At 39.2% G+C, this 24,835-nt stretch overlaps 1 protein-coding gene across 5 annotated transcripts in view; it reads left to right on the forward strand.

The window, feature by feature from the left end:
• Window positions 1-24,835, forward strand: part of LNPEP (leucyl and cystinyl aminopeptidase) — a 99,935-nt gene that overhangs the window by 54,541 nt on the left and 20,559 nt on the right. For all 5 annotated transcript variants that reach the window (XM_055565319.1, XM_055565329.1, XM_055565331.1 and 2 more), the window contains 7 exons: window positions 7,507-7,627; window positions 8,422-8,576; window positions 10,162-10,275; window positions 11,893-12,027; window positions 16,941-17,072; window positions 19,422-19,582; window positions 21,157-21,245. In XM_055565319.1, coding sequence (XP_055421294.1) covers window positions 7,507-7,627; window positions 8,422-8,576; window positions 10,162-10,275; window positions 11,893-12,027; window positions 16,941-17,072; window positions 19,422-19,582; window positions 21,157-21,245 — 907 coding nt within the window. The remainder of the gene's footprint in view (window positions 1-7,506; window positions 7,628-8,421; window positions 8,577-10,161; window positions 10,276-11,892; window positions 12,028-16,940; window positions 17,073-19,421; window positions 19,583-21,156; window positions 21,246-24,835) is intronic.

Genomic DNA, 24,835 nt, shown 5'->3' on the forward strand with positions numbered 1-24,835 from the left:
CGACTCCCTGCGACCCCATAGACAGCAGCCCACCAGGCTCCCCCGTCCCTGGGATTCTCCAGGCAAGAACACTGGAGTGGGTTGCCATTTCCTGCTCCAATACATGAAAGTGAAAAGTGAAAGTGAAGTCACCCAGTCGTGTCCGACTCTTTGTGACCCCATGGACTGCAGCCCATCAGGCTCTCCATCCATGGGATTTTCCAGGCAAGAGTACTGGAGTGGGGTGCCATCGCCTTCTCCGGCTGGTCAGAATGGCTGCTATCAAAAAGTCTACAAGCAATAAATGCTGGAGAGGGTGTGGAGAAAAGGGAACCCTCTTACACTGTTGGTGGGAATGCAAACTAGTACAGTCACTATAGAGAACAGTGTGGAGATTCCTCAAAAAACTGGAAACGGAACTGCCATATGACCCAGCAGTCCCACTGCTGGGCGTACACACCAAGGAAACCAGAATTGAAAGAGACATGTATACCCCAATGTTCGTTGCAGTACTGTTTATAATAGCTAGGACATGGAAGCACCTTAGATGTCCATTGGCAGATGAATGGATAAGAAAGATGTGGCCCATATACACAATGGAATGTTACTTGGCTATTAAAAAGAATGCTTTTGAATCAGTTCTAATGAGGTGGATGAAATTGGAGCCTATTGTACAGAGTGAAGTAAATCAGAAAGAAAAATACCAATACAGTATATTAATGCATATATATGGAATTTAGAAAGATGGTAATGATGACCCTGTATGCGAGACAGCAAAAGAGACACAGATATAAAGAACAGTCTTTTGGGCTCTGCGGGACAAGGCGAGGTGGGATTATTTGAGAGAATAGCATTGAAACATGTATATTATCATATGTGAAACAGATCGCCAGTCCAGGTTCAATGCATGAGACAGGGTGCTGAGGGCTGGTGCACTGGGATGACCCTGAGGGATGGGATGGGGAGGGAGGTGGGATAGGGGTTCAGGATGGGGAACACGTGTACACCTGTGGCTGAGTCAGGTCAATGTATGGCAAAAGCCACCACAATATTGTAAAGTAATTAGCCTCCAATTAAAATAATAAAAACCAGATGACAAGTAACAAGATGATAAGGATGTAGAGGAAACGGAATCCTTGTGCAGTGTTTATGGGAATGTAAATTGGTGCGGCCACTAAGGAAAACAATATGTGTGTTCCTCTAAAAATTAAAAAACAGTACCACCATATGATACAGCAATCCTCAGGATATATATCAAAACAGGATCTTAAAGAGATGTCTGCACTTGCTTGTTTGTTGCAGCATTACTAACAATAATACTATTATTCACAATAATACCAGTCTAAGTGTCTGTGCATGGATGGATAAAGATGAGTATATATTTATAATACATATGATGGAATGTTGTTCAGCCATGACAGGGAAGGAAATTTTGCCCTTTGGGACAACATGGATGGACCTTGAGGGCATTATGCAAAGTGAGATAAGTCAGACATAAAGACTGTAGGACCTCATTTATGTGTGGAATCTAAAACTGAACTCATGGAAGCAGTAGACTGGTGGTTGCCAAGGCCTGAGAGCTGGGGGAGATGGGGAAATGCTGGTCAAAAGGCCCAAACTTCCAGTTATAAGGTGAATAAGTGCTGGGGATCTAAGGCACAGGATGGTGGCTGTAGTTAACCATACCTGTATACATATTTGAAAGTTGCCAGAAGAGTTCATCTTAAGTCTTCTCATCACAATAAATAAATGGCAGTTATGTTACTGCCTGTAGAATTACATTCAAACTCATCATTTTGTGATATTCAAGGCCCTCTTATAAATTCAGTTATATTTCCAACTGCTCCAGTGGAATTCTTTCATCTAGCCAGGCTGAATTATTCGTTGCTCAGATAGATACCATGTGTGTGTATATATATATATGTATATACAGCTATATGTGCGTGTGTGCTTAAGTTGCTTCAGTCATGTCCAACTCTTTGCGACAATTTAGACTGTAGCTCACCAGGCTCCTCTTTCCATGGGATTCTCCAGGCAAGAATACTGGAGTTGCCATGCCCTCCTCCAGGGGATCTTCCCAACGTAGGGATCAAACCCACATCTCTTATGTCTCCTGCATTGGCAGGTGGGTTCCTTACCACTAGCACCACCTGGGAAGCCCCATGTACCTATATATACACATATGTATGTATGTGTGTATGTATATATTGTCTACAGCAGTTGAATCTTGAACAACATGGGTTTGAACTGCCCAAGTCCACTTATTGTGGGGTTTTTTCAATAGTAGATACTATAGTACTGCACGACCCACAGTTTGAACCTTAGCTGCAGAAGACTGTAAGTTATACTCAGATTTTCAACTACCTGGAGGGTTGTTACCCCTCACCCCACTATTTGTTCAAGGGTCAGCTGGAAAGAGAGAGAGAGAGTAGTATAGGTGACTTTTTTGCTTTTTATTTACATATATTTGGAAGCAACTTGGTTAAACATGGAACCTGGCATCTGCCTGAGCTCAGATCTCTCTATACAGCTTTCTAGCTGTATGCCCTTGGGCAGACTGCTCTGCAGTTCTCTAAACCTCACCTTCCACAACTCTAATACCTTATTGTCTATATTAGCCTGCCCTCGCAAGGATGAAAAAATTTTAATTCCTATAAAATCTCCAGTTCCTGGCAGATAGTAATGCACAGAGGAAGCACCCCTCTCTTTTTTTCTATATGCAAAAATATTATAAACTCTTCTGTCTGTGTGTAAACACAAATAATCTTTATAATTTTTAATGCTACCCAGAAGTAAATGTGGTTTGAAGAAATTAATGTTATACAAATAATCAACAGTCTTCTTAACTTTCTGGTTTTATTAGGAAATGGGGAAGAATCTCGCATGTGCAGAATTATACTGTGTGCTAGAAGTTGTTTTTAGCTTTTATTTATAAACACCTTTTTATTTTATAAACCAAATGAGGGGAAGGCATTAGCCTCATATTGCTGATGAGGAAACAGTGTCCCAGAGAGGATGAGTGATGGACCTAAGATTACATAGCGAATGCGTGTGTGCATGCCAAGTCACTTCAGTCGGGTCCGACTCTTTGCGACCCCACGGACTGTGGCCTGCTAGGCTCCTCTGTCCATGGGATTTTCCAGGCACGAGTGCTGGAGTGGGTAGTCATTTCCTTCTCAAGGGGATCTTTCTGACCCTGGGATCAAACCCATGTCTCCTGAAGCTCCTGCATTGCAGGCAGGTTCTTTATCGCTGAGCCAGAGGGGAATCTCCTCGAATAAATGGTAGGATTTACTGGCTACCACAATGTGCTGCTTCTTACACCAAATGACATCAATAATTTCTGTAGGTATGGTGATTAGAAATTCGGACTAAGAGTCTAATAAAGGATTTTTGTCCCAGTAAAATGCTGTAATCTCTAGGCTGTGTTCTGTTTTGGAATATTTGACATTAGGCCTATTTCACAGGATTCTGGAATAGGGCAGTAGAGCTTTATTGACAAATGTCAGTCAGTCTCACCAAATAGCTGAAATTGTGAAAGGGTGTCCAAATAGCTGAAATTGCGAAATTTCAGTGCTAAAGACTATGATGTTGTCAAAGACCTGTAGAAAGAGAAAATTGTTTTATCAGTTCTCTCTATTCTTCAGTGTTCCTTAACTCTCTGTCTGCCTTCAGGAATGCCAGAATTACCTAGAAAATTCCAGCCCAGTTTTGAAATACACTGCCTTGAGGTTTATCAGTTTGCCTTGAGGTTTTTGTTTTGTTTTTGCCATTGCCTGATTTTGTTTTTACCACAGACCAGTCTCATTTGTAGAATCAGAATCCATTGGCGGTTAGTCAGATGTAGACACTATGTCTCTTTAACATTCAAACAGAACCTTCAATAGTATTATCCCTGTGAAGTTATCTTATTCAGTCAGAAACATGACTTCATTCCAAATCTCCACTAACAGCATTTCCTCAAGTAGCCTTCCAGCAACTAAGGACATTATACATAATTGATATCATTCTCCCAGAGTCCCAAGTCTCATCTAACCAGTTTTTCTGGATAGACTTCATTCTGGTGGGCTTTTTGGTTGTTGTGTTTACTTTCAAGACATTTATGCTTTTTGTGTGTGTATTCAGCTGTCTGTTTAGGAAAGCTGGTATTTTTCAGGAAACTTAGTATTGGAAAATTCCAATATTCTCGATTTTCTATCTTTGTGAATCTCACAGGCCATGTTATTGTTCTTTTGGGAGGGTGAGGTTTGGTTCTGGTTCTACTTTTATTTGGTTTTTGCTTATTAAGGAGCAGAGTAAGTGAAACCTAACAATCTGTTATTCCTCAGTCTTAACCCTTTTCTCTGAGAGCTGATGAGACTTTATGGACATTTTTTGTGTCTTTTATAAATCTCCTAGGTCTTAGCAAGAGATCTTGCAGAGAAAGTTTGATCTTGCAGACACAGACAGCTGAATACACACACAAAAAGCATAAATGTCTTAAAAGTAAAAACAACAACCAAAGAACCCACCAGAGAAAGATGTAAGTCTTAAAGCCTGAGCACTGGTTGACTTGCCTTTATCAGTATTTAGAGTGCTCTTACCAAGGGTGGAGGACTCCTAGATGGCGCCATGGTAAAGAATCTGCCTGCCAATGCAGGAGATGTGGGTTGGATCCTTGGGTCAGGAAGATCCTCTAGAATAGGCAATGGCAAGCTTCTCCAGTATTCTTGCCTGGGAAGTCCTATGGACAGAGGAGCCTGGTGGGCTTCAGTCCATGGGGTCACAAAGAGTCAGACACGACTTAGCACACATGCATTCTACCAAGCATTCTACAAAACTTCTTTGCCGAACTAGATTGTTCTCTTGGTTTATTTCTACTACTACTATTGCTCTTAAAACAGGCATGATAATAATTATAATGACCTGATGATCTATCTTTAGTGAGGATTCATAGCACATTATTTTTTAAAGGAAGAGAAAGAGAAGGAAAGAGAAAATACCAATCTACCTTTTTCCTCTAGTCACTGTATTCCAGAAATGGGACGAAGTGGATCCTTTGGTCAGATTTCAGTTTCATATGAACTTCCCTTTTTCTCCCTTTACTTTTCCTCTGATGAAAGATGCTTTCACACCTGGAGATGGGAGAGCCAAATGGTGTGTGTGGCAGAAGGATGTTTGGGAGGAATCTGGAGTATGTGGGTGGTGCTTCTTTTAGGACAGCATCTTCTAGATGACTGCATTGACTCCATAAAATACGTGTGCCTGGAAAGAACAGGCAGAAGTAATAAAGACTGGCCTCAGATTCCACGTGATCTTGGTACAGTCATTTATCATGGTAGTTAGATTTAAAAAGACTATTTCAGACGTGTGTGTGTGCGCACACGCGAGCACTAACGCTTTAGAGGGGGAATGATGCAGGAAGCGTGCGTGTTCCTTAGGCTGGTGGTGACTGAATTCAATAAACTGTGGTCACAGCCCTGTACCAAGGATGCAGATGTTTGAGTGCTGGGCTGGGGAAGTACAAATTTGGCCACATAATATGGGATTAAATTTCTTCTTAATTACCTTAAGAAAGAAACATATTTTAAACGAGCTAACTTTAGTCCTAACACTTCATTCTTCCTGTAGCTTTTGCCACAAACGCTCTGCTCACACATATTTTATGCCACTTCTGATGGGACTCTTATTTATAATAATGATAATAACTACTCTGTATTGAACACTTGTTTTCTGTCAGCCGCTATCCTAAATTCTATATGTATTCGTTCATTTAATGTGGGGATGGGAGCTACTTTTATCACCCTTGAATAGATAAGGAGATTGAGGTTAACAAACCTCCTCAAGTTCACACAACCAGCAGAGATTGGAACCTGGCAGTCTGACTGCACAGCTTGTACATTTAGTTTTGTTGTTTACTTAAAATTTTTTTTCCTTAATTTTTTTTTCTTTTTTTCTTTTCTTTTTTAACTTTATTTTTAAACTTTACAATATTGTATTGGTTTTGCCAAATTTAATTTTTATGCCATGTTACCTCCATGTTTCTGTAATTAATGCATATGTTCGATAGACTAAGGCCCCACATAAAGTGGCTGAAATTATGACCTCTTAGAAATTGTTGCCTGTTTTTCAGTGCTTTAATGAAAGGCTATTTTTAGTCTTTATTTTAATTTGTGGTTCGAGTTCACCAGTGTATTTTTTCCAAATGCTCAATTAATCCATAGGTCTCCTTTTCCCACCTGCCAAGATCTTTATTTTTGAGGTTTTTATCTTCTGCTATGTCTTCCCCATATCCTGCTTTACCGACTTGAGTACAGAGGACTTGTTTCTTTCAATAAATTGAAAACAGTAAATACTGCTTTTTAAAACCTATTACTCTTAATGTAATTACTCAACTTTTGCCTTTTGATGCTCACTGATAAGACAGGTACAGTCAGTTACACCAAATGTGTAACTTACACACTTAATCGGAAAAGAAAGAATAACAATTTAGTAACGTGGGCAGCTGCATCTTCCCTGGAGCACGTGCCCTGGATTCATGGGCATGAATCCTGTTATCCTTTTCATTGGTTGTTTGTTTTTTAATTTTTTAAAGTGTGTACCTTTTTTTTTTAATGGAAGTGTTTCTTCTGTGCTGGCGTGTGGTTCACAGTGCTGTGGTGGTTTCAGGTGGACAGCAGAGGGGCAGCCGTGCATATGTAGCTGTGCCCCTGCCCCCCCAGACTCCCCTCCCATCCAGGCTGCCACGTCACGCCGAGCAGAGTTCCCTGTGCTCTACAGTGCAGCCTTGTTGGCCATCCGTTTTAAATACAGCAGTGTTCGTTACTGTGAGCCACTCACTGAGAGTTTTTCACTCTGCTGGGTACAAGCCAACAGCGTGAAAAAAAAAAGTAAGCAGTGCCAAGGCTGAAAGGAAACCTGGCCGTGCCATGCTGACTGAAGGAGAATGTGCTGCTCTCTCGTGGGTGGGCTCAGGGCAGTTTCAGCCAGTGTGCCGTTTCTGTCTCAGGTGTCCATGTTAGAAATAACTCTCTTGTAAGCTCTGACTTCTCTGCATTGAATGCCTGCACGATGCCAGGCACTGCGTTGGTACTAAAAGGATGAAAATTTAGTTTTGCCCTTCGGATAATTCACAGTGTGCAGCTCATAGACAAGGAGGGGCAGCTGTGGGTAATAGGAGGAAGAGCAGATGTTTATAACTGCTATATGAGGCAAAATAGTTTGGATATGATGTTAGTTTAAAAAAAAAAGAATCAGTATGGCAAAACCAATACAATATTGTAAAGTAATTAGCCTCCAATTAAAATAAATTTGTATTTTAAAAAAATTTAAAAAAAGGAATCAGTAAGTTTTTTTGAACATTGTTGTATGTATAGAAATGACTTGCTACGTCCTCTAGGGGTTAAAAGAACTAGAAGCAAGAATTTCCGGCCTGAGAAATCTCTCATACCTCTGTGTAGTCTCACGTATGCTAATCTTGACAGTGTCCACTTGATATCATGCCATTTTAATTGTACCCGTCCTTACATCATACCTCTTCCCTTTCAGGTTTCTATATATGCTGTCCCAGAAAAGATTGGTCAAGTTCACCATGCCTTGGAAACAACTGTGAAGCTTCTTGACTTTTATCAAAGCTACTTTGAAATTCAATACCCACTAAAGAAATTGGGTAAGAATTCAACAATGCCTCCGATTTCATTAACAATAATAACTTAGATTTAGGTTGCAAATTTTTTCAGAAAGAACTTTTGCCAAAGTTATTTCAAAGGGAAACCAAGAAACTCTGTTAATTGTTTGCTTTAAGAATTGTTTGTATTTGTTAAGATTATTTAGATTCCATAGATACGTCTGAATGTGTAGCTTAAAGCATTTAGAAGTTTATGGAAGTGTTTCAAAGGTGCTGTGTAAGTAGGGATTTGCTTAGGGCTTAACCTGGAGTTGGACTAATTCCAATTTCCTAAGAAATTCCTAATTCAAATAATAATAGGAGTAATGAGAGCTCAGGAAAGGAAGAGTACTTCAGTGTCATTCAACAGGGTGCTGATTTTAGCTGGAAGAGCGTTGGCTCTGCCTTCTGTCCTCCTTGTTCTGAAAAGTTCTTCACTGTGAAGGAATTAGATCTCCCTTCTCTTGCTAAGGGACAGAGCAACAGTGACTCTATAGGTGGTTGATCAGATCTTCTCAGCTGACAGGTAGGTAAGGAGCATATGAGCTAGAAAGTTTCCTTTCCCTGCATCTGCTGCTAAGTCGCTTCAGTCGTGTCCGACTCTGTGCGACCCCATCCCTGGGATTCTCCAGGCAAGAACACTGGAGTGGGTTGCCATTTCCTTTTCCTAGGAGTATGTAAAATGAACTTACTGATACAGTGACCTTACTGATAGACCAGTGGGTAAAATACTTGGATTTAACTAGGGAGTGCCTTAGATGGAGGAGAGTTGACCACTTCTTTCCTGTTATATCCAGACTTGGTGGCTATTCCTGACTTTGAAGCAGGAGCAATGGAAAACTGGGGTTTGCTCACCTTCCGAGAAGAGACACTTCTGTATGATGCTAATACTTCTTCAGTGGCAGATAGAAAGCTGGTTACTAAAATCATCGCTCACGAGCTGGCCCATCAGGTATCGGCAACCAAGGCTGTTATATCTCACACCTGTGGTCTGTTTCATGTCCTGGAGTTTTAGAATACATTGAGATGCTAATAATAATTCAGCTTTATATTCTTTCATAATACAATGGTGCTTTTTTTTTTAACACAAATTTTTGGATAAAAATGTTGTCTAACAGTTGTTATAGGATTTTACAGTTTATCAAGCATTTTGACTTCCTTTATCTCTCTTACATTTTATAACTTGATGGGGAAGAAAGTTTCCCTGAGTTGCATGCCTCTTCTCCTTGGACTATAGTAGTCAGGACTAGATTTACCGTTTTGTCTCCTGCTAAAAACTGGGTTCTTAATTTGGGAGTGGGAAGGTACTCGGTATAATGTAGATAAAAGGAAGGAAAATTATACGGGTGCATGACCCTCACTCTTTCTTCCCCAGTACCTGGTCCCTCTCGTGCCCTCGATGCGGTGTTCATCAGGGTGGGTTAGTCGGGGTGTCGCAACGGTGGGAGGAGGTAGGCGAGAGTGGGGTGTGCTCTGGCCGATTGACCTCAGCCACAGTCCACAGCGCGCCCAGCCTCGTGAGGACTTCGTGACAGGCTGGCTTATGAAGCGAGTGCTTATTTACTCTTACAGTTACGCGTGTAGACACACTGTTTTTTCGGGGATCTGCTCCAGGTCTGCTATTCCTGGGGCCGGCCATCACCACGGCAGGAGTGTTTCCCTTGTACTTCTTTACGACTTAGAAGTCATCTTCTTCTGAAAGAGGTTTTTAAGATATTAATCTTTGAAAATATGCTTTTGTGATTCTCCATAGTGCTTTGTTTCAGCACCTAATAATCTTACCATTTTGCTGTTGGTTTGAGCCGAGCCCTTGGCTACAGTGACTGAACTGCACACTTTTTATTAACCACGCTTTATTTCAGGGATTTTTGAGATGCATTTTTTTAGGGGTGTCTCATCTTCTTTTTCCTTCTTCTTATTACTTCATGGAAAAAAGCCATTTAAAAGTCTTTCTGATTTTATTTGTATGCATGCCAAATTTCTTAGGGAATGTTGTTTGAATTCTGTTTTGAATCATGTAAATACTCAAAGTGGTGACAGGAGAAACATGCAGTCCAGGCTCTCTGACTATAGGAACATCCCTCATATAGACGTTCATTTTTTGGTTGTCATGATGATTGTAGACATGATGGAAAATACTATTACTAAGTTGACACTAGAAAGTAGAGGAATTTATTGAGGAAATGTTTTAATGAGGTGACTAAAAACAGTTTTTGTCTACCTAGTATACAGCATGTATGTTAAACTGATAAATAAGCCAGTTGTCTTTGTTTGTTTTATTTAAGGTAAAATGTTAAATTTATAATTTTACTTTAAAAGTGAATTTATTCAATGTATGCAGTTTTACTTTTAAAGTAAATTTATATTACAAATACAATTTATTTCTAAGACTTAAAGTTGAATATAGTTTGTTTGAACTACAGTAAGTATACTTTTAAGTAGTTGTAATCTGGTTATAGGTGATAAATCTGACAATTCAATTAATAGAAAATTCTTGAGAATGTGAAGTTGGTTAGTTGTTTGTTCTTTCCCCGCAGTGGTTTGGTAATCTGGTAACAATGCAGTGGTGGAATGATGTATGGCTAAATGAAGGTTTTGCTACATTCATGGAGTATTTCTCTTTGGAAAAAATATTCGGAGAGCTCTCCAGTGTAAGTACGCTGTTTGTTAGGCCTACTGTGAATGCCAGGAAGTAAAATAGTCCAATCATACTGGACATGTATTTTCCATGCATTTGGAGCAATGAAAATATTTTAGAAAAATACAGTAAAACTGACCCATGTTACTGATCTCTATACCTCTTGAGATTTGACAGTGAAATTGTGCTTTTTGTTACTGATGTATTTCAGAAAGCAGAAATTATGTGAAATTACTTTAGACTTTGTCATTAAGATGAACATTTTAAATTGTTTTGCTAAATTCTGTGTTTCATAGATGTGGCCCTTCTGCTTTAAGGAATTTAAATAGAGTTGAAAAACATTTTTTTTTTTTTTCAAAACAAAACTTTTTATCCTACTTATAGATTAGAAATTAAGACATTTTGTGGCAATGCTATCTATTATCACTGTGATCATTCTTACAACAGTGATACACATGTTGATACAGACAAATAATTTGCTCTTTTTAGGTCCAAACCATATTTTGTGCCCGTTTCAAAGACGTGGAACCCCATTCTTTTACGGAGAGCGTGATAATGTTGTTACTGTGTTCTTAGACTCTCCGGAGATGTTTCTTCTCCTTAGAGAGATTTGGACATACTAGGTCGTATATGGGAGGAGGGCATGGCAACCCACTCCAGAATTCTTGCCTGGAGAATCCCCATGGACAAAGGAGCCTGGTGGGCTGTAGTCCATGGGGTTGCAATGAGTCGGACACAACTGAGCGACTAAGCGCACAGCACACAGCTCAGGTCAGATATGACAGATACTGCCAAATAATTCAGCAGTATTAATAAGCAGTAAATGGAAGAGTATAAGGATCCCTTTCTACTGTGGAATTCTGTGACTTTCTATTAAGCTTCTTGAGTGTATGATGCAAAATTGCTTCAAAAGACGAGTACTCTCAGAGCTTTCAGTTTGAAATTTTTGTGTAGGGCCTATTCAGAGATTTCAAATGGTAAAATGAACTCAGTTTAAGCTAGAATATTAATAAGCAAAGTAATGTAAATCTGGGTATGGTTCTTAATTAAACAAAGAGATATACAGTTTCACCACATGGTGGTGCCCAGAATGTTGAAAAGCTTTTAGTATATATTCTAGAGGAACTCATCTGTTGAACTCTCAGATTTCTTTCTGTTTAAGACTTATATTTTACTTAAGAATAGCCTCAGTCGAGGGAAATGTATATTATCTCAATAGAAAAGCTGGATTATGTATGAGAAATCAACTTAAGGAGCAGTTCCTTTTTTTTTTTTAATTTAAGGTTTTATTTTACAAATATTCACTAGCCATTTTTAAATAATCATTTGAACATCTGGATTTAGCATATGGTCGCTTTAGTAATAAACTCTTAATTTATCCTTGTGCTGTTGTTTAGGAAACACTGATTTTTGTGGAAGTTGTAATTTTATTTTCAAATTTAAGGAATACGCATAAATGTCACACTCTTCCTATATCTTCAGATTATTTCTAAAGTTTAGCGAAGCTAGTTGATTTTTTTTTTATAATGACCTTAAACAGTAATTAGTCTAATTCCTATCAATAATTACTAAACTTGCCTCTGTCTTTAATACTGTTCATAGTTTCTTTATTCTGTTTCATTTTTTGTAGTATGAAGATTTCTTAGATGCTCGATTTAAAACCATGAAAAAAGATTCGTTGAATTCATCCCATCCAATATCATCATCATCTGTTGAGTCTTCAGAACAGATTGAAGAAATGTTTGATTCTCTTTCCTATTTTAAGGTATTGCCATGCACAAAAAGTACCTGGAGTGGGTTACAAATTAATTTCATACGTAAGCAAGCTGCCTGATTTAGATTATTTTAAAGATTACACAATATTATTTTCAATTTTCCCGTTAAATTTTTAAGATGTTTGCTTCTACTTAAATCTGGATCTTAACTTGATCTAGGTTTTTCTTTCTTTCTCTGTCTCTTAAGTTCTCTAACTAGTATTCTGGCTAGTTAACCAGATCTTATAGTAATGTATCTTTTAAAGTTGGATCACTGTCCAGATCTACAGGTAGAATATGTCCAGGGGAGGCTCTAAGCCTTTGGCTGTGTTATTCAGGACTGAAGTGTGTTCCAAAGTCAGAACTGCCAAAACAGGTAAACAAAAGGAGATTTTTTACGAATCAAAGATTCTCTTGTAGAATTAGAAACGTAGACTCCAGGTATGGAAGTAAAGCAAAAACAGAAATTTAAAGACCTGATTAGGATCATCGGAAGTCAGAGAATAGGAGAGGCGGGTATCACATTTGTGTAGGGAAGGAGGGCTGAATTTTATAGCTTACTTGCCTCCTTAGTCTGGTTACCAGATTAAGATCAATCAATTGAATTCCCATCCTGAACAGAGAAGAAGATATACAAAGCATATGAGTTACAGTTCATGTCATCAAGAAACGCAGAATTTAGGTAGAGAGTACTTGTGAAGCAGTAAGAAAGAATGTGTGCTAAGGGAATGGTACAGAGTATTTTTGCCTGGGATCATGGAGAGAAATTTCTTGGAAGAACATGGAAACTAAATAATAGGAAAAACATATAGGTAAAGAGCAATGGGAACAATAGAATAGGGCAAGAGTGGCATGATGAGGTCTGCAAAAAAGAGTCAGGGCAGGGAATTTTTGTTTAGGGGGTAAATGTTTGCAGTGGAAGCCACATGTAGGGTAGGGAAAGATGAGAAAGGTAGGTTGGATCTCAGTTGTAGAAGGTCCTGAATGCCATCAGGAATCTGGACTTTTTCTATAATCAGTGGGAAGCTTTAAAAGATTTTTAAATAGAGGAATGGCTTTGAGATTCAAGTGACTAGGAAAATTAACTTGCTTCAGTTTACAAAATAGATTTAAATGGAGAGAGACCTAAAATCAGGAAATTGCTGCTGAAGTTGAAGCATGAAATGGTAAAAGTTTAAAATTAGGAGTGGTAGTGATAGTGGAAGGAAACTGATGGGTGTGAAAAAACCCCTGGGCAGAGGGAAATGTTTAAAGGACTTAGTGATAGGTCAAAGCAGGTGAAGAAGGAGGCAGAAATGTTTTCCAGGTTCAAGCCTGACTGGCAGGGAGAATGGTAGTACTGTTATAAAATGAGGAAATCAGGAGTACAGTTAGCTATATGAATATATTCCAATTAGAGCTACTGCTATGGGTTGTGATTTTTAAAGCCCATACTGGTGCTACCAATAAAGAAAATTTTACAACTTGCAATTCTTTTCTTACACAGAACAGTTATTTCAGGATATCTTGTTATAGAGCTCTTTCTGTCTCTGACCCCCATCCTCCAAACCTAGAATTCAGTGTCTTCTGAGCATGTTGCTTCCATAACATACCTTATGCCTGTCAGTATGGTAAGTACTATTTCAGAATTGGGAATCTGGCAAATGTCCCATCCACAGAATTGAGAAAAATAGTTCACTGGATAATTGTGTATAAGAAGAAGTGTCAGTGTTTGACAGTAAGTCATGTGTTTGGCAGACATACTCTATTTGATCTTCATAATCTTTAAGCCTAATTCTGATGCATGTTGCCTTATGATAATTCAGTCATTTATCAAATTATAGAAGCACCAACCATGTACCTGGTGTTTTCCTAGGTGCCGGGAATAGATCAGGAAAGAAGGCAGACTATGTCGCTTGTACCATGGAGCTTCCATTTCTGGGCTCAGAGATAGGGACATACATAATACAAATGAATGAAAGATACTGTGTTGGTGGTTAGTGTGAATATGAAAATGAAGCACAGTAAGGAAAATGAGAATGACAAGGGAAAGGCTGCTTTGTATACGATGGCTGGGGAAGACCACTGATAAGGTGATATTTGAATACCATCTGGAGGATGTGAGGGAACGAGCCGTGTGGACTTCTAGGGGGAAAATGTCCCAGGCAGAGGGTGTAACCAGTGCACAGGGCTTGTGTGCAGACATCGGTAGCGTAGTAGGCCTGAGACTGCTGTCCTTCGAAAGGCATTATTGTGAGGCTTGACCTTGGCTAATTCCTGGCAGATTGGATTTGGGGAGAGTTCTCACCATTCCCTGCTAAGAATGACTCACTGTGCCCACACTGCGAACAGTGTGGTTTATGGTAAATATCTGCTTTCCTTCTGGGAGTCTGGAATTTTGGTCCTTGCTAGGCAGAAGATACTTGCATGACTGGCCCCCAGTAAAAATCATGGGTACTGAGTCCCTGAGGAACTCCCCCGATAGCCAGGATTTCATACGTGTTGTCACAAGTGGTCGCTTGGAGAATTAAGCGCATCCTGCAGAGGACTATTAGAAGCTTGTACTTGTTCACCCCATGAGACATTTCCCTTAGCTGATTTAGCTTCACGTCCTTTCACAGTAATATAAATCACAGTGGTGAATATGACTGTGTACTCAGTCCTGGTCCTGTGAGTCCTTCTACCATATCTGGGACTTGTTTTGGGGACCCACACAACTTGAGATGAAGTTTGGTTGGCGTGTTTAAGCACCAGCAAGGAGCCAGGGTGTCTGGAGAGGAATAAATGCAAGGGAAAATAGTAGAGGAAGTGAGAAGGATTATAAGGGGCCAGATCATTGTAGATCATCTTATTAGATTTGATAAGGACCTTGATTTTATGCTCAGTGGAATGAAAGCCATCTGAAGAGAGGAGTACCATCGTATGGTTTATTCATTTTTGGAATAAGTCAGCCTTCAACATCACGTGCAATCAAGGTGACTAGTTAGGAGGTTGTTGTAATAGACCAGTAGCAAGGAAATGGTGACACGGATAAAGGTGATAGTAGTGAGCGTGATAAGCCATGTTTGGTTTTGAAATGTACTGTGAAGTTTAGTCCAGTAGAATTTGCTAATGGATTAGATGTCGAGTTAAGAGAGTAGTCGAGGATGACTTCAAAATTTTTGCCTGAACAGCTGGAAAAATGGAGTTTTTATTTGTTGAAATGAGATTATTGGAAGAGTATATTTAGGACAAGAAGGAAAAAAAGGTCAATTTTTGAGTAAGTTTAAGGCGCATAAGTGGAAATAGGCATGTAATTGGATATGAGCCTGGAATTGAAGCAAAGTCTGGTTAGATATATAAATTTGGGGGTCATGTAAAACCCCTGTGGTTGAGAAGATCAACAAGAAAGTGACTTTAGAGAAGAAAACACGTCTGAAGATTAAATGCCAGGGACACCAAAAGTTAGTCCTTGAGAAGATAAGGAGGATGCAGCAAAAGAGAGAGAGAGGGATGCCCAGTGCACAGGGGGGGGATCAGGAGTGACGTGCCAAAGCCAAGGGCAGGATGACTTTCACGGAGGAGTGAGTGATCGGTCATATCAAATGCTGCTCGTGGGTGAGCCTGAGAATTGACATTGGTTTGACACCGTAAGGCTCACCAGTGGCCTTCATAAAACCACTTCCAGTGGAGTGATGATGGGTGGAAGATGGCTCAAGAGGAAATGGAAACAGAGCAAATGAACATGGCAAATGCAGACAGCTCTTTTGAAGAACTGACTTCCCGAAGGAGGGATGAGAAATACGGTGATAACTGGAGGAGGCGTGAGGTTAAGGAAAGGAAGCACGTCTTCTGTTTAAAATGAGAACTGCTGGGTGTTTTTTTTTTTTTCCAAGTGGAGTGTTGCAGTGTTACAGTAGAGAGGAAACGTTAGTGATGCAGAAGAGAGGGGGGACTATTGGGCACAAGAATGACTATTTAAATTTATACAACAAGTACCACTGAAGTGTGATACAAAAATAAGAGAGTAATAAGTATTAAGTTCAGTTATATGTATCTTGTAATCTTGATGACTTAACATTGCTACATTTTTTATCAGAAATTCAGTCATTCAGAATTTTTTTGCATTTGAGTGCCTTCTATGTAGTAGGCATTTTAGTCATAGGAGTTGAGCTCCTAGCTTCAGTTTTTCCATAATTAGCTTACAGTCTAGAAGAGGAAATAAATACATCTCTATAGCAGATGCAGGAAGTGTGATATAAATTGCTTTTGAATGTGGAGGAGGTGGTTGCTGTTTTAAAACTGGGGATGGTGACATGCATCATAATATAGCGTGGCCTTAATAGTTCCATGTGTGACTCTGAATTATTAGTGTGTGCTTACTACCTATACACACATTCATATGTTCCGAACATATTTGAAGTGACTCTGCAAGAAGAAGAGAGATCTTGGATACTTCAGAAATTTGACACCTTAAAACTGGAAATTAATGTACTGTCTAGCAAAGAGACTTTTGAGAGTTCAGCAATGTGCCCATGAAGTCAGCTGGGACTTCAAGCACAGGGGGTAGGGGTGGGGATGCCACAGAAAATTCAGCAATTTTTAAAGTTAAAAATATATGTATAAACACTTAACTTTTTAACATTAACACTGAAACATCGAGTAATCGATAGACTACACAAAATGGCCCATAGAAGAATTAGTGCACATAGGTATTTTTATTTTTCAACTTCTTTAAAATAATTTTTAAAGAATTAGTTCTTTCTAAAATTCTTTAAAATAATTTTTAAGATAATTTGGCCATAGTCCACAACTGGTTACATGAAACAAAATAACAGCGAATTATAACTGGGTTATTAAAGTGTTTGCTTAGAATGATTGTATTTTGAATTTTAGGTTCTTATTTCTATAATCTTATTGTATTCTATTATTTTTGTCCGTTTTTCACTTTTCTTTTTTGGAATAGGGAGCTTCCCTACTGTTGATGCTGAAAACTTACCTTAGTGAAGATATATTTCAACATGCCATTATTCTTTACCTGCATAATCATAGCTATACATCCATTCACAGTGATGACCTGTGGGATAGTTTTAACGAGGTAAGTGACCTGGATATTTTATTTAGCTCTTGAAGTAAGAAGAGAGGGGTTCTTGTATTTAATATTTTTGTCAGGTATGTAAATAAGCTATGGTACCAAGGACAGTTTTTAAGAGAAAGAGGAATGGAACTTAGTGTATAAATGTTTATGAGTAAAAGCACAGAATTAAAAGTCATGAAATGGAAGTACTAGGCTTAATTGCCAAAAAGAAAAAATTGCATGAGGCCTTATATAAGCATGTTTAGTCTATATCTTAATCTCTGTTCCTACCTTGTAGGACAGTTCTCTTTCCTAATGTTTTTGCCGTTTTTCTGCCTTCCATTCGTGAATTTTTTGCTCTATACTTGGCCCTGTGACTCCTCCTGTCTTTGGTGGCCATACGCCACTAACGTGTTACAGATGACGTGTCACAGTGTGGCCACCATCGCTGAGTTCTGCCCTCGGATCATTTTGCTGCTTGGATTTGGTTGTGCCTATGGATTCTAACAAGTAGTGTCATTAGTTAGAAGCTATGCTTTGTAACAGTGCCTGAACTCAGCTTGCATCACACGCACACATGCTGACTGCGTAGCCTTTATAAGCCTTTGAATTTGTTACCCTCATCGAGATCAATGGTTTTTCATGTTTTGGAAGATCACAGACATATCTGAACATTTGATGAAAGTTATAGACATATTCGCCCCAAAATCCACAAAGATGCAAGATGTCACACACAGTTTCAAAGTTTTCTGGATTCTGGGTGAAGAACCCCTGCTCTGAAGCTTTTCCGTATGCTCTCTGCTTCCTCGCTTTATCTGAAATTTGGAACCTTCTAGTTGTTAACCCTTTTCCCAGAAGATATATCTTCCCTACTCTCTCAGTTCTCTTTGAGAAGAAGGATCAGTCCTTATCACCTAAGAGTTGCTTCTAAATGATCATTTTTCTTCTTATCATGTAGTAGTATTTCAACTGAAAGCCACATTATTTACTCTGTACTCAATGTATTATCTCCTGCCAGTTAGAATATATTTCTGCCTTCCTCACTGACTTCAGCTTTTGCATCATGGTGCTTTCCTGTCCTGACCTAGCCCCTAATATTATCCTCACATGTTTCAGCATCAGCATCAAATTATGCACTGGCCTCTTCATTTCAATTCTGTTTCAAAGACCCAGAAGTGCCTTGCTTTGGGGCAGTTTTGTTTTCTTCCCAACCCCTTGTCCAGAAAGAAATAGATCAGAGCCATTGAACATGTAAGGTTAGTATCACAGTGCATTTAGAAAGATTTGCTCCATCCTTTCTGGCTTTAAATAAGTAGGTGTATGTCAACTGAGGTAAGGCCAGTCATAGTGGCATGATATTACCAAATGATTGTACCATTTTAAGTGCTTGACGATTTGAGTTGCTTGCAATTCAAATCCATATGTAATCTAGAAAAATAATTTGAATCATAAATGTAACTCACCTGCTTCAAAAATTGCTTCTTAATCATTGATACCAGATGTCCTAGGGACAGTAAGCTTTAGAGGGCCTGTGAACCTCTGACACTGGATTCTAGATTTATAGATCAATTCATGTATTTTGTGGAGAAAGGACTATGTGCTTGGAAAAACGTGCACCACTGTTTTCTGGAGAGACCTAAACTCTGGGCAGCCGACCTGTTTATATTTCACTCCTCTGCAGCAGCTGCTGCTCCCATTCTAGGGCCCTCCCACAGGATGAACTCTTAAAAAGATAAGCTTTACCATTTGTAATGGGCTTCCCTGGTGGCTCAGATGGTAAAGAATCGGCCTGCAATGCAGGAGACCTGGGTTCGATCCTTGAGTTGGGAAGATTCCCCTGGAGAAGGGAACAGCTACCCACTCCAGTATTCTGGCCTGGAGAATTCCATGGACTGTACAGTCAGTCCATGGGGTCGCAAAGAGTCGGACACAACTGAGTGACTTTCACTTTCACACCATTTTGTAAAAGCAGAGGGTCTTGTGAATAAAGAGAACTCTGGATCTAGCTGACAAACAGGAATAAAAGTAGTGTTTCTAATTTCTCGCCTATGTATCCTTAGGCAAACCTTCTAAACAGTAGTATTGTGACCTGAAAGAGTGCTTATCCCTTCTTAGGGATTTTAATGTACCTATAGTTGGTTTATAGCATCTGTGCTGCCTTTTTCAACATATGCTGCCTCTCTCACTCTCTTTAGTTTTCACTTATTTCTAGTCCAGGTTACTTTCTTTTTAGCAATTGCTCATTTACCTAGAGTAGAAATGTAAATTCAACTCAGCATGGGTGCATTGTGGTAGAGAAAGAGGGAAAGATACTATAAACTTTTTAGACTCTTTATCTCTGAGAAAAATAATCTATTCTTCTTTCCGTAGTTCACAAACAAAACACTAGATGTAAAGAAAATGATGAGAACCTGGACCCTGCAGAAAGGATTTCCTTTAGTGACTGTTCAGAGAAAAGGAAAGCAAATTCTGGTACAACAGGAAAGATTCTCTTTGAACGTTAAGCCTGAAATTCAGCCTTCAGATGCAAGGTGAGAACCCACTGTCTCTCCTGCTATCTCTTTAGTGCCAAAAAAGGGCAGTGCCAAAGAACGTGCAGACTGCTGTACAGCTGCATTCACTTCACATGCTAGTAAGGTGGTGCTCCAGATCCTTCAAGCTAGGCTTCAGCAGTACACGAACCGAGAATTTCCAAATGTACGAGCTGCGTTTAGAAAACGCGGAAGATCCAGAGATCAAATTGCCAATATTCGTTGGATCATAGAGAAGAAAAGGAAATTCCAGAAAAACATCTACTTCTGCTTCATTGACTACATGAAAGCCTTTGACTGTGTGAATCACAACAAACTGAAAATTCTTAAGAGATGAGAATACCAGACCACCTTTCCTGTCTCCTGAGAAACCTGTATGCAGGTCAAGAAGCAACAGTTAGAACCTTAGATGGAAAAACTGACTGGTTCAAAATTGGGAAAGGAGTACAACAATGCTGTATATTGTCACCTTGTTTATTTAATTTATATGCAGAATACGTTGCCTGAAATGCCAGGCTAAATGAATCCCAAGCTGGAATCAAAATTAGTGGTGGAAATATCAACAACTTTATATATGCAGATGACACCATTCTAATGGCAGAAAGTGGAGAGGAACTAAAGAGCCTCTTGATGGGGGTGAAGGAGGAAAGTGAAAAAGCTGGCTTAAAATTCAACATTCAAAAAATTAAGATCATGGCATCTGCTCCCATCACTTCATGGCAAATAGATGGGGAAAACGTGGAAGCAATGACAGATTTTATTTTCTTGGCCTCCATAATCACTGTGGATGGTGACTGCAGCCATGAAATTAAAAAACAAAAAAACAAAAAAAATCTTGCTCCTTGGAGGGAATGCTATGACAATGCTAGACAGCATATTAAAAAGCAAAGACATTTACTTTGCTGACCAAGATCCATATAGTCAAAGCTTTAGTTTTTCCAGTAGTCATGTACAGATGTGAGAGTTGGACCATAAAGAAGGCTGAGCACCAAAAAAGTTGATGCTTTTGAACTGTGGTGTTGGAAAAGACTCTTGAGAGTCCCTTGGACTGCAAGGAGATCAAACCAGTCCATCCTAAAGGAAATCAGTCCTGAATATTCATTGGAAGGACTAATACTGAAGCTGAAGCTCCATTACTTTGGCCATCTAATGCAAAGAGCCAACTCAATGGAAAAGACCCTGATGCCGGGAAAGATTGAAAGCAGAAGGAGAAGGGGGCAACAGAGGATGAGATAGTTAGAGAGCATCACTACCTCAATGGGCATGAGCAAACTCCAGGAGACAGTGAAGGACAGGGAAGCCTGGTGTGCTGCCGTCCACGGGGTCACAGAGTCAGACACAACCTAGTGACTGAACAGCAACAACAGATCTCTTTTGCACCCTCCAGGTTAGAGTGTTTTTAAATGTTTTGTAATCATAAGTTCTTAGAAAACCTAACAAGGTTATACCTTTCTCGAAATAACTCGAAAAATCTCACCTTCCTGGCAAAAAAGAAACCACTCAACAAAGTATGTGTAACTGACTGAACTATTGGAAAGAGTTAATAATCTTCCAGTGTTTTCTTTTTATTACAGCTCTCTGTGGCATATTCCACTATCCTACATCACTGATGGAAAAAATTACTCCAAGCATGGATCAGTATCTTTACTGGACAAGAAATCAGGTTTGACTCTTTTAACACTTTTCTGATAAATTAGAAACAGCATATTTTCTGAAAATCTTAACCAGGCAGCGGAGAGGAGATGACACTTTCCAGTATGCACAGCTCTATGAGCTGGTTCTATGAGACACCTACAGAAAGTGTGGCTAAAGTGAGATTGATTCTGTATGCAATATCATACATAAAACTGGTCTTTCTTAATCACGCGAAATAAGGTCTGAAAAACTGCGCTGCATATGCTAGCAGTTGCTGTAGAAAATAGCAAATGCTGTGTTTTTGTATTCACGATAACCATTTTATGTTACAGAGTAACAAGTAGAAGATGAGTTTCCAAAGGATACTCTGCTGTCCACTCTCTGTGGGTTGGGCTGGGCCCACTACTTTTTTATAAGCACCCTAGATGATTCTTAGGCATGGCAAAGGTTGATTCATGATGCAGAGTTGTAGTAAATAGTTACTACAAGATGTCCTGTAGACATAGAATACATTTTTTGATAATGAGAAAATAGAAACTATGATTGTGGAGGGTGATAATAAAATGTACAGATTGTATATGCAGACTCACAAGGGGTCTATAAAAAGAAACTGAAATGTAGTTTCTGACCATCTGTTAAATACCACCCAGTGCCACGCCATGTAGCATCTTACTTTACATCCTGAAAACATGAGGCTCTTGCATTCTGCAGGACTCGTTAGTGATACTTGAGATTCATGGAGCGGGAAAATTTCTTGTTTGAATTTGGGTCTGGTGTTCAGCCCTCTATCGTTGAGAGGGAAGTATAGCTTAGTGACAATATGACTTTGGAGCCAGATTGCTTGGTTCAATCATACGATTTTAGGTGAGCTATATGACCTTTCTGAGTCTCTTTCCCTAAGCTATAGAATGGAGAGAGTAATTGTACTAAAGTTATAGTGTTATGATTTAGTTCATTTAGTTCATGTTAGGATTTAGTTCATTTATATGAAGCACCTAGAATAATGCCTGGCACTTGTTATGTGCTATAGAAGTGTTAGTTATCATTATTTATGTTACTAATGAAAAAAATAATTTTAAAGCATAACATATCCACATTACATAAAATCCAGAAGATGGAAAACAAATTTTATTACTCTCTTGTAACTACTCTGATGACTATTTTTTTCTAGTAATTTTTTTAAAATAGTTTTTTACTTGGGTTGATGCTGTGTACATGTGATTTTTGTATTAATATTTTAACTTTCACTAATTGACTTATTCCTTAATTACTGCTGGACACTTGATTTACCACTTGTATCTATTTTAAAAATGCCTCAATAAAATCTGAGTTTTTAAATGCTTTCCCATTGTATGAACTTTTTCATAAGAATGCTTCTCAAAAATGATGACTGTGTTACCTTTTGTGGTTTAATGCATATTCCCAGTTGCCCTTCTTTTGTGTGGTAATAACTTATAAGGCCAGTTGAACTATATGGGCATACCAGTTGCATTTCGGTCTAACTGGAGTGTTACAGTAATTATTTAAAACATTAAGTACAACTGATGATGTCATCATATCTTTGATTAACTCAGCATAGCTGGAGGTGCAAGAAATTGCTGCTTTCTCTGATTAAAAACAAAACCTCATACTTTCAGTGGGCCTTGCAAGCAGTCTCTGACCTAAGAGAGAACAAATAATCCCATCTTGTATTTTTGAAAGGGACCAATACAGAAATTTTGCAAACCTCTCAATAGTATATAAGTTTTTGGTGGTATCAGAAATAACCAGACAATAAGAAATCTGCTTTTATTAGCCTTTTACTCTTTTGGCTCAGTTGGTAAGTCAACTTTTTAAACTCTTTCTGAGAGTCAGACCCCAAAGTCATGCCCATGTTTTCCTGCTGTAACCTTTTCTTTCTAAGCACTCTCTTCTTCCACTGCACAAAAATTGTATCAGCAGCTCAAGCATGCTGTGCTGCCTCTTGTCTCTGGGCTTTTGCACATGCTGTTTTCTGTCCTGGAAGAACACTCTTGCCTCTTGACTCCCTAGTTTAATTCCTATTCACTCTTCAGATCTCAGCTAATCCACTGCTTGTTCTAAGGGGCACTCCCTCATCCCAAGACAGGTTAGATGCCTCCCTTATGTGTTTTAATGATATTTTCTACTTTTAATATCCTCTGGTTGTTTAGTCCCTAAGTCATGTCTGACTCTTTCTCGACCCCAGGGACTATAGCCCGCCAGGCTCTTCTGTCTGTGGGATTTCCGAGGCAAGAATCCTGGAATGGGTTGCCATTTTCTTCTTCAGGGGATCTTCCTGACTCAGGGATGGAAGTCTGGTCTCCACATTGGTAGGCAGATTCTTTACAACTGAGCCGCTTACTTGTATCTGTCCCCACAGGAGATGTACCCCCCACTGAAAGTGGGTATCTTAGTTCCACGAGTCACTTTTGCAGTGCTGGCACCCTGTAGGCACATAAAAACTTATTGAATAAATACATTTTAGTTTATAATGGAGTGACTCAAATGTCACTGTAAAAAGCTCTAGGAGCGGAGCGTTCAGAGCTTGGTGAAATGGCAACTTCTCCTTCTCTTCGTTTGAAAATATTCTTCGTAAAGGAGAACCTGTGACATGCACTATCATGTGGCCGGTTTAAGCTAGAGGTGGAACCGAGGCAATGTATGACGAAAGCAGTGTCGGCCACTTCCTCTTCTCAGCCGTGCTGCTTGCCTTTCCTGGCAGTTCAGGTTTTGAAAGTCCACACTGCACACGTCTGTCCTTAGAAATGGTGTTTGACCCTGAGAACAGTTGAGTCTTCTTGGTTCCTGATGGTCCTGTGAAGAGCCAATTTTGGTTTCACTGAATTTTAGTCTTCTCTTTTCTCAAAAGAAATGGAGCACAGACGGTGACACAGAGGCTTATTTTATGCCCTTATGACATCGGTACAATGTGTTAACTTGGTGGTCTGTTAAATCCGTAGTCTATTTCCGTGAGTTCTAATGCCAGGGTTTCTGGGTTCGTCCCTTAGTTCAGTAAGATGTAGAAGTTATATGTGGTCAATATTTTGGTCACTTTTTTCCCACGTCCACGGATTTTGAATGGTTAATAGTTTTTGTGCATAAGAAGGGCTGAAATGGGACTGTTTTTCTAAACCACCTGTTGATGAAATTCCACCAAAGTGTCTCCTTGTTCCATCTCTTCCTTCCTCTCCCCCACCCTGACCTCTCTTTCTCTCCCATTTTATTTTCAAACCTAACCTCTTTCACTAGAGGACATTTTTATATTAAATCTACCTTGGAGCATTCATGTTTCTAGAAGGACATCACTGTGCCATAAACATTTTTCTGAAACGAAAGGACATGGCACTGAAATGAAAGGCAGTTGAAAAAAGGGAGGAAGGGCATGTAGATAGGATAGGATATTTATCACGTGCCTTTACCCCTGATGAAACAAAGGGGAAGAAAGGGGTATGGGAGAAAAAGGAGTGCTTCTGAACAGGAGGGGATGTAGTTCAACTGTGTGTATCGTGCTAGCTCTCTGGAGCAAGCCATACAGGGAATTTTGCAGCTTTGTAGTAAAAACATGTTTTTTTTTTGTTTCTGTGCTTTAATGTTTCTTTATAAAACAGTAGTTGAGTT

This window comes from Bubalus kerabau, chromosome 1 (assembly GCF_029407905.1).
Source record: "Bubalus kerabau isolate K-KA32 ecotype Philippines breed swamp buffalo chromosome 1, PCC_UOA_SB_1v2, whole genome shotgun sequence".
Classification (NCBI taxonomy): Eukaryota; Metazoa; Chordata; class Mammalia; order Artiodactyla; family Bovidae; genus Bubalus; species Bubalus kerabau.